General features: G+C 41.7%; 1 protein-coding gene across 1 annotated transcript in view; it reads left to right on the top strand.

Annotated features, from left to right (window-relative positions):
• The window catches only part of LOC137345824 (probable G-protein coupled receptor 139), a 53,353-nt gene extending 40,568 nt beyond the window's left edge, over positions 1–12,785 (top strand). The window contains exon 4 of the mRNA XM_068009073.1: positions 11,851–12,785. Within this exon, the coding sequence (XP_067865174.1) occupies positions 11,851–12,785 (935 nt within the window). The remainder of the gene's footprint in view (positions 1–11,850) is intronic.
• Positions 12,786–17,429: the final 4,644 nt, after the last annotated feature.

Raw genomic sequence — 17,429 nt, 5'->3', positions numbered from 1 at the left:
ACGGTTGCATCTGCAATTCCCTGAATCACTCATCAATCGCTACCAACTCTCCCTATCCTTCCCACAGCACATTCCCATGCCCACACTGGAGATGCAACACATGCCCTTTTACCTCACCAATTCTCGCCATCTGATGCCACAAACCCTCCTAGAAAAACTCTTAAAAAGCAAAATACTGCGAGTGCTGGAAATCTGAAATACAATCTGAGCATTCAGAAAATACTCAGCCAGCTTTGCAGCATCTCTAAAAAGAGAAACAGAGCTAGTGTTTCAGGTCGATGACCTGTTAGCATAACTGAAACAGTCAAAGATGTTGCATGTTCAAAGAAAGCACAGAGGCAGGTAAAGGGATGAGCGGATGAAAATAACAAACAGGATAGTCGGGGGTTGGGAAGAAGGCAGAGATATTAAATGGTAAGGAGATGTTGGTACAAGGCAAAAAGGCAGCAGTAATGAGACAAGAAAATACACAAAGATATTTTTCGTGCAAGTGTTCATGGGAAATACAGAGGCATTACCAACAGTTGCCACCCAAAAATAAAAATAAATAGGATCATAGATTATGAAGTAAAATTATTGAACTCAATTTTAAGTCCAAAAGGTTGTAATGCTTCCAAACAATAGATAAGGCACATTTTATTGAGCTTGCATAAAGTTGCATCAGAACAGCGAAGGGGGTCATCAATTGCCTTGCACGAAACTATAAATATTTTTTTTTCCAAATCGGGAGTCTTGTACCATTTGTACTATTGCTGTATTAATGCAGATGTCGAAATATCTTATTTGGATCGTATGATGGCAACTATATTATTTAGTCTTTACATTTTCAGCGGACAATATCATTATCAAATATCACTGATTAACAGGAGCAAATATGGCTCCACTTTATTTGTTCATTTAAATGACTGTAACTACTGGGAGTCATTGAGCAATGCCCATGCGGCACTTGAGTTTATTCACTGTTATAAATAAGACTTTATTTTGGAAGCAGAAGATCTGCGTTCCCATAGCGCTAGCAGGCAACACCGCTTCTCTCTGAATATGACATTGCCAGTAATCATACAGATAGAAAATATTTATTACCCTATTCTTGCAATAATTGGTGTTCCAGGTAAGCCGTTAATAATTAGTTAATCTTCATCCCTAATAGTGCTTTACTGTGTCAGTTTAATCATGTTACCTGTTTGTCTTGATTTTGTGTTTTACTTGCAGAGTATCATGACTATTGACAAAGAAATAATTCCTTTAAGAGATACTCAAAAGCTAGTTAAGAAAAAGCCAAAGCAATGTCATCTTACATAATTATGCCGAGAAATAGAAGAGATACCCCCAGTCCCCACAAAAAAACAATCTGGTGCATTGCTGGTGCATTGTAGCTTCCCTGATATTGACTCCAATTAGTATAACGAACCGGCTGACAGACCAGCTTCGGGGCCCACTGATACTCTCCAGTTCCCAACCATGAGCTGTTCTGGGTGTTCTTCTGGTGAATTCAGTTGGCCACCAGCAATTGAAAAAGACTGAAAGTCGAGATTCAGAGGCTGAAATTGGTCTTCATTAGTAGCATGAAATAGGCTCAGAGCGAATGAGTAGCTTATTTTACATCCAGTCTGATGTTTGTTTATGTTGAGGTCAATGGGAAGCAAAATTGGGTACGGTGCGTAAAGCAGATTGCTATTCAGTATGAGTTCATTCTGCACTAGTTTTGAGGGCCGGTCTCAGAGTCGGCATCATGCATAGTCGTACGGGCAGAAACCATTTTGGTTGCAATTCGAAGGTGTTGATGTATTTATATCATTACTACCGAATATGATGGAGATTTTGTTCCTTACCACCTGGTAATTTCGAATCAACTTGATGGAACACAGAGTGGCGCTGAGGAACCCAATAGATAAGTAATTTGGTAATTCGCTGTTACCAGTTTTATGCTGCTGCTCAAAGACCAATTTCATATCCATGGTCACTAATTTTCCGAGTTGGGACAGCAGGAATGAATTTTTATCATTGCTACCGGCTCCGGAAAATGACGGACACGATGGTCTCTATGTGTTTATGTCATACAAGGTTATGGAGCACTGGCAACCACTCAATAAATCTGTGCTTCGGTGCAAATTAAAGTGGTTGAACCAGAACCTGAGCGATCTGCTATATTGCTTTAAGTTGAAGTGAGTTTGTTCTGTGAGGCCGAAAAGTATAATCAGACAAGTGATACTTCAACATATCCAACAGCTCTTGCTCTGTTGAAATCCTAAATCCATGCTGTGATTTATTTGGTAAGTATAGATAGATTTCATTTTTTACATCTGGGCATTTCCCCCATCGCCTGTTCTAGGCATGGAAAGACAAACGCACACGGAGGATATCGCTTCCCTTAAAAAAAACAAATTGCCTTCCATACTTACAATGGAGGTAAAGAAGAAAGGTATCAAATATAACGCCATTATAGCATAAAACGTAATATATAACGTCGTCAAAATGCGGGTTTCCATTATTAAGGACGTAATAACAGGACACTTAGTGAATCATAGCATGGCTAATCAGAGTCAACACGAATTATGAAATTGAACTTTTGTTTGACAGATTTGTTAGAGTTTGTTGGGTGGACCAGTGTCGTTGGATTTGCAAAGGGCATTCGATAAGATACCACCCAAGAGATTATTACGCAAAGTCTGGACTCATGGAATTGGGGGTAATGCAGTATTTATTTTGAGATACAGCATTGAAACAAGCCCTTCAGCCCACCAAGTCTGTGCCGACCAACAACCACGCATTTATACTAACCCTAAAGAAATCCTATATTCCCTACCTATACTAGGGGCAATTTACAATTGGCTAATTTACCATTTAAACTTTGGCTGCGGGAGGAAACCGGGCACCCAGCGAAAACCCACGCGGTCATAGGGAGAACTTGTAAACTCCACACAGGCAGTACCCAGAATCGACCAGTACCCGGGTCGCTGGAGCTGTGAGGCTGCGGTGCTAAGCACTGCACCACTCTTATTACCATTTGAGAATTGATTAATGGTCTGAAACAGAAAGTGGAAATCAAAAGAACATTTTTAATTGGCCTCAGCTATTTACAATCTATATGAATGACTTAGATGAGGGGACTGGATGAAACGTGTGCGTGATTGCTGACAATCCAAGATTAAGTGGGAAGCAGTGTGGAGAACGCATAGAGGCAGAGGGAAATCGGTTTGGTGAATGGGCAAGAACGTGGCAGATGGGACACAATCTGGCAAAATGTGAAATTATCCACTTTAGTGTGTTTTATTATGAGCATTTTTAATGCTGAGTGACTGGGTAATGTTTGCATTAAAAAAAGACCTGAGTGCCCTTGTAAATAAATCACAGAACGTCAACATGCAGATACAGCAAGCAATGATGAACGCAAATGCTATGTTGGCATTTGTTACTAAGGGCCTGGAAATAAAGAGGAAATAATTCTTACTACAATTATAAAGGGTATTGGTAAGCCACACCTGGAGAACTGTGTGGTGTTTTGGTCCCCGTACCTAAGCAATGAAATTCTTGCCCTCGAGAGAGTGCAACAAAGAGTCATTCGTTTGATTCTTGTGACGAGTTGATTGTTCTATGAGAAGAGATGAATTAGGCTAAGTCTATATTCCCCAGAGTTTGGAAGATTGAGAGGTGGTCGAATTGAAGCACATAAAATTCTTAAGAGAATTGGAGGGTAGATCATGCGAAAATGTTTTCCCTCGCTGAGGAATCTTGAACACGGGGTCACTAGACTCAGAATAAGGTCTCTATCATGTAGTACTGAGATGAGAAGAAATTTCTTCACTCAAAATGTTGTGAATCTTTGGAATTCTCTACCTCAGAGAGCTGTGGATGCGTGGTTGTTGCGTATAATCAAGGCAGGGGTCATAAGGGCATTAAGGGATATGGGATTAGTATGGAAAGGTGTAGTTGGTATTAAGGGATATAGGGATATTGTGAGAAAGTGCAGTTGTGGTACAAGATCAGCCATGATCCTGTTGAATGGCATAGTATATTTAAAAGGATAAATGTCCTACTCCAGCTCATATTTCTTATGTTAATAGGTTTGCATGTTCTAGCTACAAAGAGTTGAAGATACCAGAAGAAATCAACAGATCCGCCCCCAGTAATTGAAATCTGTAGTGTTGCTGCATATACTATATCCCTCAAATAATAACACCAGCAACGAAAACTTGTACTTATATAGCACCGTTAACGTGCGAAAATGTAACAAGGTGCTTCACAAGAGCGTTATAATGCAAAATTTGACTCCAAGCTACATAAAGCCATATTAGGGCAGAAGGCCAAAATCCTGGTCAAAGTGTGGGCTTTAAGGAGCGTGTTACCAGAGAAAAGGAGGTAGCAACGTGGAGTGTGGTGGGAGAGAGTTGCAGATGTCATCATTTAGACAGCTCTGGACGCGAACATCAGTAGTAGATGTTCAAGAAGTCATAATTAAATGTGTTGTTACGACCTAGGCGGGAATAATTTGTTGTGAATTCAAACTCATTATTCCACAGATCACAGCATATTATAAAGTTTCCCACCTACCGAAAATTAGCCAAATTAAACTATTTATTGACACGCAGAATAAAATACACCAAACCAGGTATCTTTAAACAACAACAGATTAACTATATTAATAAACCAAATGTTAAGCAATATTGATATAAATCTATATCTGAAAAGACTTTATGACTTCTTATTCCTCCTAACCCTCATGAACACACACATACATTCAAAAACCAATGGTTAACCAGTTCTAAAATGATGTTTTAAATTATAGCTATTTCTTAGGAATAATATAGCAACTAGGTTGTAAGTCTTGGTGGGTTATGTTTCCGGTTCAGTGAGGTGTATCCAGGTAAGGCAGATGAACTTGGAACTTGGATTAGTACTTGGAACTATGATGTTGCTGCTATTACAGAGACTTGGTTGAGGGAAGGTTAGGATTGGCAGCTAAATGTTGCAGGATTTAGGAGCTTCAGGCGGGATAGAAGGGAATGTAAAAGGGGTGGGGGAGTTGCATTACTTGTTCAGGAGAATATCACAGCTGTACTGCGGGAGGACACATGGGAGGGGTCGCGAGGCGAGGCAATATGGGTGGAGCTCAGGAATAGGAAGAGTGCAGTCACGAGGTTGGGGGTTTTCTCCAGGCCTCCCAACAGCAAGCGGGGAGGTAGAGGAGTAGATATGTAGACAGATTTTGGGAAGATGTAAAGCTAACACGGTTGTACTGGTGGGTGATTTTAAAATCCCTAATATAGACAGGGACTCAATTAGTGCAAGGGGCTTAGATGGGCCAGAATTTGTCAGGAGCATCCAGGAGGGCTTCTTGAAACAATATGTAGATAGTCCAACTGGGGATGGGGCCGTACTGGACCTGGTATTAGGGAATGAGCTGGGCCAGGTGGTCGAAGTTTCAGTAGGGGAGCATTTCGGGAACAGTGACCAAAATTACATAAGTTTTAAGGTACTTGTGGATAAGGGTAAGAGTAGTCCTTGGGTGAAGGTGCCAAAATGGGGGAAGGCTAACTATAACAATATTAGACAGGAACTGAAGAATTTATATTGGGGGTGGCTGTTTGAGGGTAAATCAACATCTGACATGTGGGAGTCTTTCAAATGTCAGTTGATTAGAATCCAGGACCAGCATGTTCCTGTGAGGAAGAAGGAAACGTTTGGCAAGTTTTGGGAAGTTTGGATAATGCGGGATATTGTGAGCCAAGTCAAAAAGAAAAACGACGCATTCATAAGGGCTGGAAGTCTAGGAACAGACGAATCCCTTGGGGAATATAAAGACAGTAGAAAGGAACTTAAGCAAGGAATCAGGAGGACAAAAAGAAGTCATGAAAAGTCATTGGCAAACAGGATTAAGGATAATCCCAAGGCTTTTTATACATAAATGAAGAGCAAGAGGGTAACTAGAGAAAGGGTTGGCCCGCTCAAGGACAGAGAAGAGAATCAATGTGTGGAGCCAGAAGAAATGGGCGACGTACTAAATGAGTGCTTTGCATCAGTATTCATCAAAGAGAAGGACTTGGCGGATGATGAGCCGAGGAAAGGGAGAGTAGATAGTCTCAGTCATCTCATTATCAAAAAGGAGGAGGTGCTGGGTGTCTTGCAAAGCATTAAGGTAGATACGTCCCCAGGGCCTGATGGGATCTACCCCAGAATACTAAGTGAGGCAAGGGAAACAATTGCTGGGGCCTTGACAAAAATCTTTGCATCCTCATTGGCTACAGGTGAGGTCCCAGAGGACTGGAGACCATCCAATGTTGTTCCTTGGGTTAAGAAGGGTAGCAAGGATAATCCAGGTAATTAGAGGCCGGTGAGCCTTACATCAGTGGCAGGAAAATTATTAGAGAGGATTCTTGGCGACAGGATATACTCCCATTTGGAAACACACGAACTTATTAGCAAGAGGCAGCATGGTTTTGTGAAGGGGAGGTCGTGTCTCACTAATCTGATTGAGTTTTATGAGGAAGTGACAAAGATGATTGATGAAGGAAGGGCAGTGGATGTTATCTATATGGACTTCAGTAAAACCTTTGACAAGGTCCCTCATGGCAGACTGGTACAAAAGGTGAAGTCACACGGGATCAGAGGTGAGCTGGCAAGATGGATACAGAACTGGCTCGGTCATAGAAGACAGAGGGTAACAGTGGATGGGTGTTTTTCTGAATGGAGAGATGTGACTGGTGGTGTTCCGCAGGGATCAGTGCTGGAACCTTTGCTCTTTGTTGTATATATAAATGATTTGGAGGAAAATGTAGCTGGTCTGATTAGTAAGTTTGCGGACGACACAAAGGTTGGTGGAATTGCGGATAGTGATGAGGATTGTCAGAGGATACAGCAGGATATAGATCGGTTGGAGACTTGGGTGGAGAAATGGCAGATGGAGTTTAATCATGACAAATGTGAGGTAATGCATTTTGGAAGGTCTAATGCAGGTGGGAGTTATACAGTAAATGGCAGAACCCTTAGGAGTATTGACAGGCAGAGAGATCTGGGCGTACAGGTCCACAGGTCACTGAAAGTGGCAATGCAGGTGGATAAGGTAGTCATGAAAGCCTTCAGCATGCTTGCCTTCATCGGGCGAGGCATAGAGTATAAAAATTGGCAAGTCATGTTGCAGCTGTACAGAACCTTAGTTAGACCACACTTAGAATATTGCGTGCAACTCTGGTAGCCAAACTACCAGAAGGACGTAGTGGCTTTGGAGAGGGTACAGAGGAGGTTTACCAGGATGTTGCCTGGTCTGGAGGGCATTAGCTATGAGGAGAGGTTGGAAAAACTCGGATTGTTTTCACTGAAACGATGGAGGTGGAGGGGCAACATGATAGAGGTTTACAAAGTTATGAGCGGCATGGACAGAGTGGATAGTCAGAAGCTTTTTCCCAGGGTGGAAGAGTCAGTTACTAGGGGACATAGGTTTAAGGTGTGAGGGGCAAAGTTTAGAGGGGATGTGCGAGGCAAGTTTTTTACACAGAGGGTGGTGAGTGCCAGGAACTTGCTGCCAGTGGAGCTGGTGGAAGCAGATACGATAGCAATGTTTAAGAGACATCTTGACAAATATATGAATAGGAAGGGAATAGAGGTTTATGGGCCCCGGATGTGCAGAAGGTGTTAGTTTCGGCAGGCATCAAGATCGGCGCAGGCTTGGTGGGCCGAATGGCCTGTTCCTGTGCTGTACTGTTCTTTGTTCTTAGTTCGTTGTTTGTTCAAGTTCTTTACACAGCGGGTGGTAAGTGCCTGGAACTTGCGGCCAGGGGAGGTGGTGGAATCAGGTACAATAGTGATGTTTAAGAGGCATCTTGACAAATACATGAGTAGGATGGGAATAGAGGGATACGGTCCTCGGAAGTGCAGAAGGTTTTAGTTTAAGGAGGCATCAATATCGGCTCCGCCTTGGAGTACCGAACGGCCTGTTCCTGTGCTGTACTGTTCTTTGTTCTTTGTTCTTTGTGTCCCAGAGTTGAATAGCCAGATGCTACTCAAAGTCTCCAGGCGAGTTGATGAACAGTCTGTAATAGATTGGCATTCAAGGCACTTCAGCTGCAGTAGGTGTCATGGATATTTAAACACGGAGTATAACAACTAGTCGATTTAGATTTTTTTTAAAATTAGAAGTCTCTCTTTATTGAGAATTCCAGAGCTCCCAGAAACACGAAAAGCGACAAAAAGTCACTCCTGAGGCAGAGACATCTTAGAGATTGGAAGTAAAAAGGAATTTGCTACCTCCCACAAGGCACAGATTCCTTTCTCGGGGTATTTTTCTCTTTAGGTGAAACACACTCTGTAGGCCAATGTAGATTATCTGCTGAGAGAGAGACAAATCTTTCCTTCAAGAAGATCATGCTTCGCTGGTCTGCCAGATCAAACCGGTTCTAGCCATTCTTCACATACAGTCAAACTGATATAATAGGGCATGCGACTGCATTGTCCTTGCTGTTGCTTAGGTAACAGGCTTACAGCTCCGACAAACTGTTCCCATGGACTACAAACACATCTTTCAGTCTTAAAGGTGCACAGAACCGCCAACACCCCCCCCCCCCCCCCACCACCACCCTTTAGCTTTTAAACAGAGAGGGGAAAAAACACTTTCGTGAGTTCATAAATCTTGTAGAGTTGTGGGGTGCACGGAGATTCAGAGATAGTCGTGGCGAGGCCAAAGAAAACATTTGAAAAAAATGATGAGAATGTTAAAATCCTGCAGTTGCTTGACCAGGAGCAAATGTTGGTCTGTGAGCCAGTATTCATAGATTAAATGGGACTCGTCATGACTAAAGGCACAGGCAGAATAGCTTTTTGCTGACCTAAATTTTACAGAGGGTAGAATATGGCATCATGGCCCAAAATACTTTCGAGTAGTGAAGTCTGGGGATAGAAAGTGGCATGGATGAATGTTTCAAAAACAAATACACTGATGCAGGCATGGAGGTGTTGATGTAGCAGAAATGTGAACTGCCATTCTCAGTAATGGTGTGGATGTCTGACTGGAAGTTCATCTCAGAGTCAAACATGACACAAAGGTTCAGAACATTTCTTTTTTAATGTTTGTAATGCTCGAAACCTGAAGGAAATTGAAATGCATCATACATAACACAAGGAATACATAAATTGGGAGAACTTTAACTCGATGAGTTTTCTGTATCGTCACAGGATTTCCAATTCTATGTTCGTACAAGCTAAATTTTGCAATGCTTAGGTTTGTGCTCTAGACAGAGATTTGGAAGTGAGACAAGCAAATATTTCTGGTTACATAATTCTGTTGGCATTGAACGTCAAAGGACTTTATTATGTCGCCAAATATGTTGCAACAATTATACCAAAATACACTATTTGAAAAGAAATCTTGGATAATTGTTGAGAAACTATTTAAGTAGATCTTCTCACGCAGCCACAGCTGTTTGGGATAGAAATGGCTGAATAGGATATGCCTCAAGTGAACAGCAGTTCTCTTGGTCTTAAAAACTGCATATTGAGCGGGCAGCTAACTGGGAACCTACACACTGCCACCCAAATGATACTGCTCTTGTTTGCAAGGCACCATCATTCTTTCCATGTCTCTTGGTCGATATTAATAGCTATTGCATATTGTAATAAATGACATTTCAAATGTGCTTTGGGTGTTTGCATCTGAAGCACACCAACGTCTACGTTTCTAACAAGAGCTGGTATATCTACAAAGTTTCCTCAGCCCATGCGCAGACATATGCTCATCAATAAGAAATCTTCCTTTTCTGACCATTGTCTGAGAAAAAGCATGAGAAGGACACCAGGTCACAGTTGCCACCTGCTCTCGAAGAGAAAAAAAAATTGCTCCCAGAATTGCATTGTCAAATTCAACCTCACATTGAATGATTGCTGAGGATATTTGAAATGAGGAGATATTGGAGTATATATTCAACCTGACATTTAGCTTAAAACAGGTGTTGAGGTTCGGACCCGCTACCACCTGATAGTGGATACATAATGCTGCTTTCAGCAAGAAAGACACTTGGAAAGGTACACAAGTTAAGAGCTCATGGTGTTGACGGTAATATAGCAGCTTGGATAAAGGATTGGCTGACAAGGAAAAAAAGAGTTGGGATAAATGGTGTATTTTCAGGTTGACAAACTGTAATTAGTGGAGTGCCTCAGGGATCAGTGCTGGGACTTCTTTTGCTTACAATTTATATTAATAACTTGGATGAAGGGACGGAGGACGGAGTGTATTGTAGCCAAATTTGCAGATGTTGCAAAGTTAGGTAAGAAAGCAAGTTTTGAGGAAGACACAACGTGTCTGCAAAGCGATAATGATAAATTAAGCGAGTGGACAAAAAACTGGCAGTGGGAAATATGAGGTTGTCTATTTTGGCAGGAAGAATGAAATGCAGAATATAATTTACTTGGAGGTAGAAGGCAGCACGCTGCAGTACAGAGGGATCTGGGTGACCCGTACATGAATCACAAAATGTTAACGTGCAGTTACAGAAAATAATTATGAAACCAAATGAAATATTAGCCTTTATTGCAAATGGATGGAGTATAAACGTAGGAAAGTTTTGCTTCACCTGTATTGGGAGTTGGTGAGACGACACTCAGAGTACTGCATACATATTTGGATTCCTAACTTAAGGAGGAATATACTTGCATTGGACGTAGTTCAGAGAAGTTCCATTACGCTGATTCCTGGGATGAAGAAGTTGTTTTATGAGGAAAGTTTGATCAGGTTGGACCTATATTCATTGGAGCTAAGAAGAATGAGAGATTATTATATTGAAACATGAAAGATTCTGAGGCGGCTTGGCATGGTTATTGTTGAGAGGATATTTCCACTCGTGGATGAATATTGAACTCGGGGGAAAAGATTAAAACTAAGGAATATCCATTTTAAGATGGAGATGAGGAGGAATGTCTTCTCTGAGAGCGTCGTTAATCATTGGAATTCTTTTCCCAGAGAGCGATGGAGCTTGGGTCACTGAATATTACAAGGCTGAGTTAGACAGATTTTTGATCTACAAGGGATTCAAGGCTTACGGAGGCAGGTAGCAAAGTAGCGTTTGGACCACAATAAGATCAGACATGATGATATTAAAAGGCTCAGCATGCTCCAGCGGCCGAATATCCTGCTTCTGCTTTGATTTCTGATGATTGTATGAGTTGTACAATGTTGTGCATCGATGGACAGGGAGATGAATATCGGCTGTTCGTCTTGCACCGAGCCAGACATTCCTTTCTGGTTGAAATCAATGGAAATTAAATTTGGGCGGATTCTATTGCAGCCGTACAGTGCAAAAGGAAACAATCCTTAGTCAGGTGAACAGCGGAAAACCCACCCATGTCATTTATTGAAGCATTTTCTTTTAAATTTTGAAGTGACTTGGAATATGTTTGGGACGTACAGCTATACAGAAATGTGTTTTAACATGGGCGGCACAGTGGCGCACTGGTCTGCAGTCTCACAGCTCCAGCGACCCGGGTTCAATTCTGGGTCCTGCCTGAGCAGAGTTTGCAAGTTCTCTGTGTGGTGGGTTTTCGCCAGTTGCTCCGGTTTCCTCCCACCACCAAAGGCTTGCAGGTTGATAGGTGAATTGGCCATTATAAATTGCCCCTAGTATAGGTAGGTAGTCGGGGAAGGTGGGGAAATGGTAGAAATATGGGATTAGTGCAGGATTAGTATAAATGGGGGGTGAATGGTTGGCACAGACTAAGTGGGATGTCGGGCCTGTTTCAGTGCAATATCTCGAAATAAAAATAAATAAACAGAATTACTAAGCTTATCGATTCGATTGGGAGAAAGATTTAGATTTAAGGGAAAAGATAGAAAAAAAAACTGAAAAAAATTTTTTGTCTCTTTTGCAGCTAATTTGCTGACAATCATCATTCTCTCCCGTGGAAAGTGCGGTCTCTCTAAATGCATCACACGTTATTTGATGGCCATGGCAGCAGGTGATTTAATGGTCCTGATATTTGAAGTAGTTCTTTATGAGATTAAAGATGCTTATTTTCCTTATTCATTCCTGAATTATACTCCGATTTGCAGTCTCAACCTGGCCCTGCTTTTTATTTCGATTGATTGCTCTGTCTGGCTAACTATGGCTTTCACCTTTGATCGATTTGTTGCTATTTGTTATCAAACGTTACGACCAAAATATTGTACTGAAAAAACTGCAACTCTGGTGATAGCAGTAGTGTGTTCCTTAAGTATTCTAGTAAATGTTCCAATGTACTTTATATATGAACCTAGGGAAATAATTGACAAGGTACCATGGTCCTGCTATGTAAAATCAAGCTTCTACACCTTACCCATATGGGTAGCATTTTGGTCGTTTAAAACAATTTTGACCCCATTTGCACCATTTGTGTTGATCATCCTGCTCAATGCCTTAACCATCAGACATATTGTACTGGCCAATAGAGTGAGAAGTGGACTCCGAGGAAACAACAAGGTTCAGAATCACACTGATCCAGAGATGGAGAACCGAAAGAAATCTATCATTTTACTGCTCGTTATATCTGGAAGTTTTATACTGCTATGGATGGTTATGTTTATATGTTTCATATACGTTCATTTTCCAAATGTTCAATTTTTAGAAGCTAATTACACTGATCCTTTCACTATTGCAGAACAGTCTGGGTATATGCTAAGGTGTTTGAGTGCTTGCAATAACACTTTTATTTATGCAGCGTCCCAGAGCAAATTCAGAGACGAATTGATGAATGTGATTACGCGTCCTGTGGCTTTCATTAAAAAAAATTTAACATCAAGACTCATAAGGAGATACTGGGGCAGATAGAAACGAGCTTGGTCTAATACATAGGTTTAAGGAGCATCTTGTGAAAAGGAGAAGGAGAAAAGCTTAGAGGGTTAGGGAGGGACTTCAGAGCTTTAGACCACAGCAACTGATAGCTCAGCCACCAATGGTGGAGTAACTGAAACTGGGGTACTTAAGCGACCAGAATTGGAGCAGCACAGAGATCTCAGAATTCCGCTCTCTCAGGTCCAACCCTAACATCATCATCAAACCGATTGAAAAGGATGGTGTCATTATTATCTGGCACACCGACCTCTAAAGGCCAGCGGTCGAATGACAACTCTTTGGCATTTCCTTCAACCGCTCCCCGAAGTATGGCCCCACTACCGAACATCAAGCTATCGTATCCAAGACTATAACTGACCTCTGGAAATCTTCTCTCCATGGCCTCCAACCCCATACAGCCCCTACCTCCTTCCCAAAATCCACAAACAGGACTGTCCTGGTAAGCCCATTGTTTCCTGCCCCACTGAACTGATTTCTTCCTGCATTCCAACAGATGTCTCAGAGTGCTTTGGAGCTGGAGCAGAGAATGGAAATAGGGAAGATCGCGGCCATGGTGCGATTTGAGAACAAGGATGAGAATTTTAAAATCAAGGCAATACTTAACTGGGAGATAGGGACCATCAGCTCATCGCAAAAACATAACGATTTTTCAGAAACTAAATAAAATCAATTAGGCAACCATGTTTTTGTATTGTACCTGTTTGAAACTCCAACCTGGTTTCCCTAACATGTTGTTACGACCTCAGAGATATCATTAACGTCAAAAATACAAGATATGACCCCCCAGACCAATGTAACGAATTGCACAAGATTTCACGTTTTAACTCATTGCAATAACTAAAAGAAAAGAAATCCCCAATTAACTAAATTGCACTTTGTAAGTATCATAGATCCAAAACTACAAATAAAAAATATTATTTTTTTTTCTTTTCGTATTCAACATTTGAAAACCTCTCACTGCGCGTAATCGTTGCACTGGGGTTGTTCAACTTATGGCCCGTGGGCCAGGATGCAGCCCGCCAATGTTTTCCATCTGTCCTCGCTGTAAACTGTGCCAGGGGCCTCTCCTCATCCTCGCTTGGGCTCCGTGACTGGAGATGAGAAATTTCCCATTGGCCAACCGGAAAATCCCGAATCTGTCCAAAGTTGGGAAGCAGCTGTTCCCACTGTCAACAACTGCCAGCTACGAAACTGAGTTTGCCGTTTTTTTGAAAACTGAGCAGCCAACCATCTGCTGAGCATCCCCGTTCTCTGCAACTGCCAGAGAAAGATAGAGAAAAAGAGAGCGGGTGAACATATATATATATATATATATATATATAGAGAGAGAGAGAGAGAGAGAGAAAGGATGAGCGACAGACAGAGGGGTGGGGGGGGGGGCGCAGACAGGGAGTGAGATGGGCAGAGTAAGAGAGGGCAAAGAGAGAGAGAGGACAGAGAGGGAAGGAGAGAGTGCACGGGGCTGAAAGAGAGATTGGCAGAGAGAGGGGGAACAGAGAGAGAAAGAGGGCAGAAAAGAGAAGGGCAGAGGGGAAAGAAAGAGAGACGCAGGCAGAGAGAGAGAGAGGCAAACAGAGAGAGGCAGAAAGTGAGAGAGAAAGGGCTTACAGCCAGAGAGAAGGGACAGGGACAAAGAGAGGAGGCGCAGAGAGAGGGGCAGAGAGAGAGAGTGGCAGAAATAGAGAAGGGAGCAGAGAGAGAGAGATAAAGGGAGCAGCGAGAGAGGGAACAGAGAGCGAGGGAGGGGCAGAGAGTAAAGGAGAGCGCGCTAGGAGGCAGAGGGAGAGCGGACAGAGAGAGAGGGGCGGACAGAGAGAGCTAGAGATGGGCAGAGAGACAGAGTGCTGGAACAGAGAAAGATGTGGCCAGAGAAAGGGAGAGACCTGTGAGATGTAGGGAGAGAAATAAGGCAGTGAGAGTGAGGAGGGCGCAGACAGAAATATATAGAGAGAGATATACAGAGCGTACAGAGAGAGAGGGGGTGATAGGGAACAATGGCAGAAGCAGAGAGAGAGAGAGAGATGGACAGGGAGAGGGAGAGAGTGATCAAGATCACTCCTGACAGAATGAAATCTGTCTGGAATACACTGCATCACCACAACAAGTGTACGGGCAAACATTGACAACTTATGCAAGCAAACCAGAAATGCCAGGTATCTCACTAAATCAGTGTCCAGCAAAGTGAAGGGAAACTAAGTCAATAAATTAATCTTCTCATTTCAAGCTTCGTCACAAAAATGTACGTTTGTTGCTGTTTTCATTAATAGTAAAGTATATTTTAATGCCTTTATCTTTCCGAAATTGTCTCACTGGCTCCTGATGTAAGACAAAGATTCTAAAGCAGCGCACCATGTGAAAAGAGTGAACACCCCTGCGTTATGCAGTCCTTTGTGATGATGAAATCATTTGAGGTTAATGGCTCCAAACTCCTCCCAGTTGCAATGGGTTGGATCTCCCAGATTTTTTTCAAAAATCCATATTTTCTTTGATCCCTTCTCCAAGCACATAACTGTGGATGTTCGTGCATAATGCAATTCCCGGTGATCCTGTGATCCCTTCAATTCTCTGCAAGTTTCAATTTTCAAAAGAGGTTCCAATGTCCACAGCGTTCCATTGTATATCTTCAGAAAGCGGGAGTTCTCTCTCTCGCTCTCTCTCCAGCTGCCACTGCTTGGTGTCTTCTCTGTGAGACTGCCACCGTTGATGGGTTCCCTTCTTGCACATTTTAGGCCAAACCTCCAGAAAGTCTGTTAAATTTAGTTGGATTTATAATTCAATATTTTATTGTTTTGTTCCAAACTGCACATACTAGTAGTCTACGTTCCATTTGGTCTTTTCATTGTCCTGGGTGCTAACATCTGACTGGTTCTTTTGCATATTCTCAAACGCTGACGCCTTGTTTTATGATCCAAAAGTATGGTAGCAGAAAATACGTTTTTCTTCAGACGTTAATGCTATGGTCTATGTTCTTCAGAAGACAGTCTCTGGTCTGTTCGCTTTATTGTTCTTGTAACATTTTTCAGAGTGCAGGTGAGGTCAGCTGATCTCCTGGACTCCATATAGAATATTTAAATATCACAAATCTTTGCAACACTGGACATGTTGCAACGTCCATTCATAAGAATATTCCTCAACTCATATTCCCATCAACCACGCATGTCATTATCGTTTGAAAGCTTTAGCTGTTCCCTTCTGCAGGTTCATTTTAGAAATTCCCCACAGCCGTTTGAGCTTTTTCAATAATAAGATACCGCCTGAGATGAAAGTTTGTTTCCAAGTTGCCAATTTAAAACTTGCATCGTAAAATTTGAAAAGTTCACAACATAGAATAATTCTGTTGAATACATTTATTCAACGACTTCACGGATTAAAGCAATTCAATTACATTTTCCAAATTGTTTTTCTTTACTAAGGAAAGCCAGTTTACTTCAATTTTCTCGAAAGATAAATTCATAACATCCGGAATTAAACTCCATTGCTAGATTGCGGTAAACCTACTGTAATGAGAATGGATGATACTTCTCCATCTACTGTTCTATTCGGCCTTAAATGTTGTCATCGTTTCTTCCTCAACCAATAGCACTGCAAGGGAGTTCCATGCTCTCGTTTTCTTTTTGTATAAAAAAAATTCTGATGAATTGTTTTTCCAAATATCTTGAAGTTAATCTTGTTTACGTGGCATTGTGTTGCTTCAAAGTGATCACTCATATCTTGTTGCATGTGACATGTCTGGTTAATTTGAGACACCAGCTTATGTTCATCTATTGTACTTTAGGCTCTGAAGCTGTTTCATTTATGTCCAATCAGTTGTCGTGTAATATACTTTAATAAAAAGCTAATTACACAGAAGGGGTTAATTAACCCCCTGCATGAGAATTGATTACTGATCATCAACCCAGCTGATCTATTGCCCCAACGCTGACCCATCAGTCCACACTGAACCATCACTCACAAACCGATCGGCCACATTCAAATTGGTTCATCGCAACAAACTGACATATCACCCCAAACCAACTCCTCACCCCAAAATAGGACCACCATTCCAAACTTTACAAGCATCGTCAAACAGACCCATCACCCCGAAACTGACTAGTCACTCAAAAAATGTTTAAACTTAACCTTAAATTGCTCTATCAGACCTAAAATGATCCATTACTTGTAAACAGACACATCAAGACAAAATGGGCGCTTACCCATAACTCAAACATCATTCCCAAGGTAATGCATCACTCGAAAATTGCCTATCACATGCAAACTACCCCATCAATGCAGCTTGAACTTCCTTCCCAAACTGTCAGACACATACTCAGCCATCAATGTGACACTCATTGATTACTGCTGTTAAGACCCAGGCGGAAAGAGTGTACTATTTATTCTAGTCCCATCTCCACAGGTCACAGCATATACAAAAATGTCCCAACTTACAAATACGGTAAATCATAAGCACTATTTTCCTACAATAAAACACACCAACCAGTTTTCTTTAACAAACAACAACATTATCGGTTAATTATAGAACAAGTATTCACCAGAAATGAGGCAAAGCATAAACACATATATTGAAATATTAAAGTTCCCTTTTTAGCTTAGCCCCTCACAATCAATCACGCACATACACCG

The sequence above is a fragment of the Heterodontus francisci genome, chromosome 29, assembly GCF_036365525.1.
Source record: "Heterodontus francisci isolate sHetFra1 chromosome 29, sHetFra1.hap1, whole genome shotgun sequence".
Taxonomy (NCBI): domain Eukaryota; kingdom Metazoa; phylum Chordata; class Chondrichthyes; order Heterodontiformes; family Heterodontidae; genus Heterodontus; species Heterodontus francisci.
The sequence above is the reverse complement of the archived record's forward strand: the minus strand, read 5'-3'. Positions and strand labels throughout refer to the sequence as shown.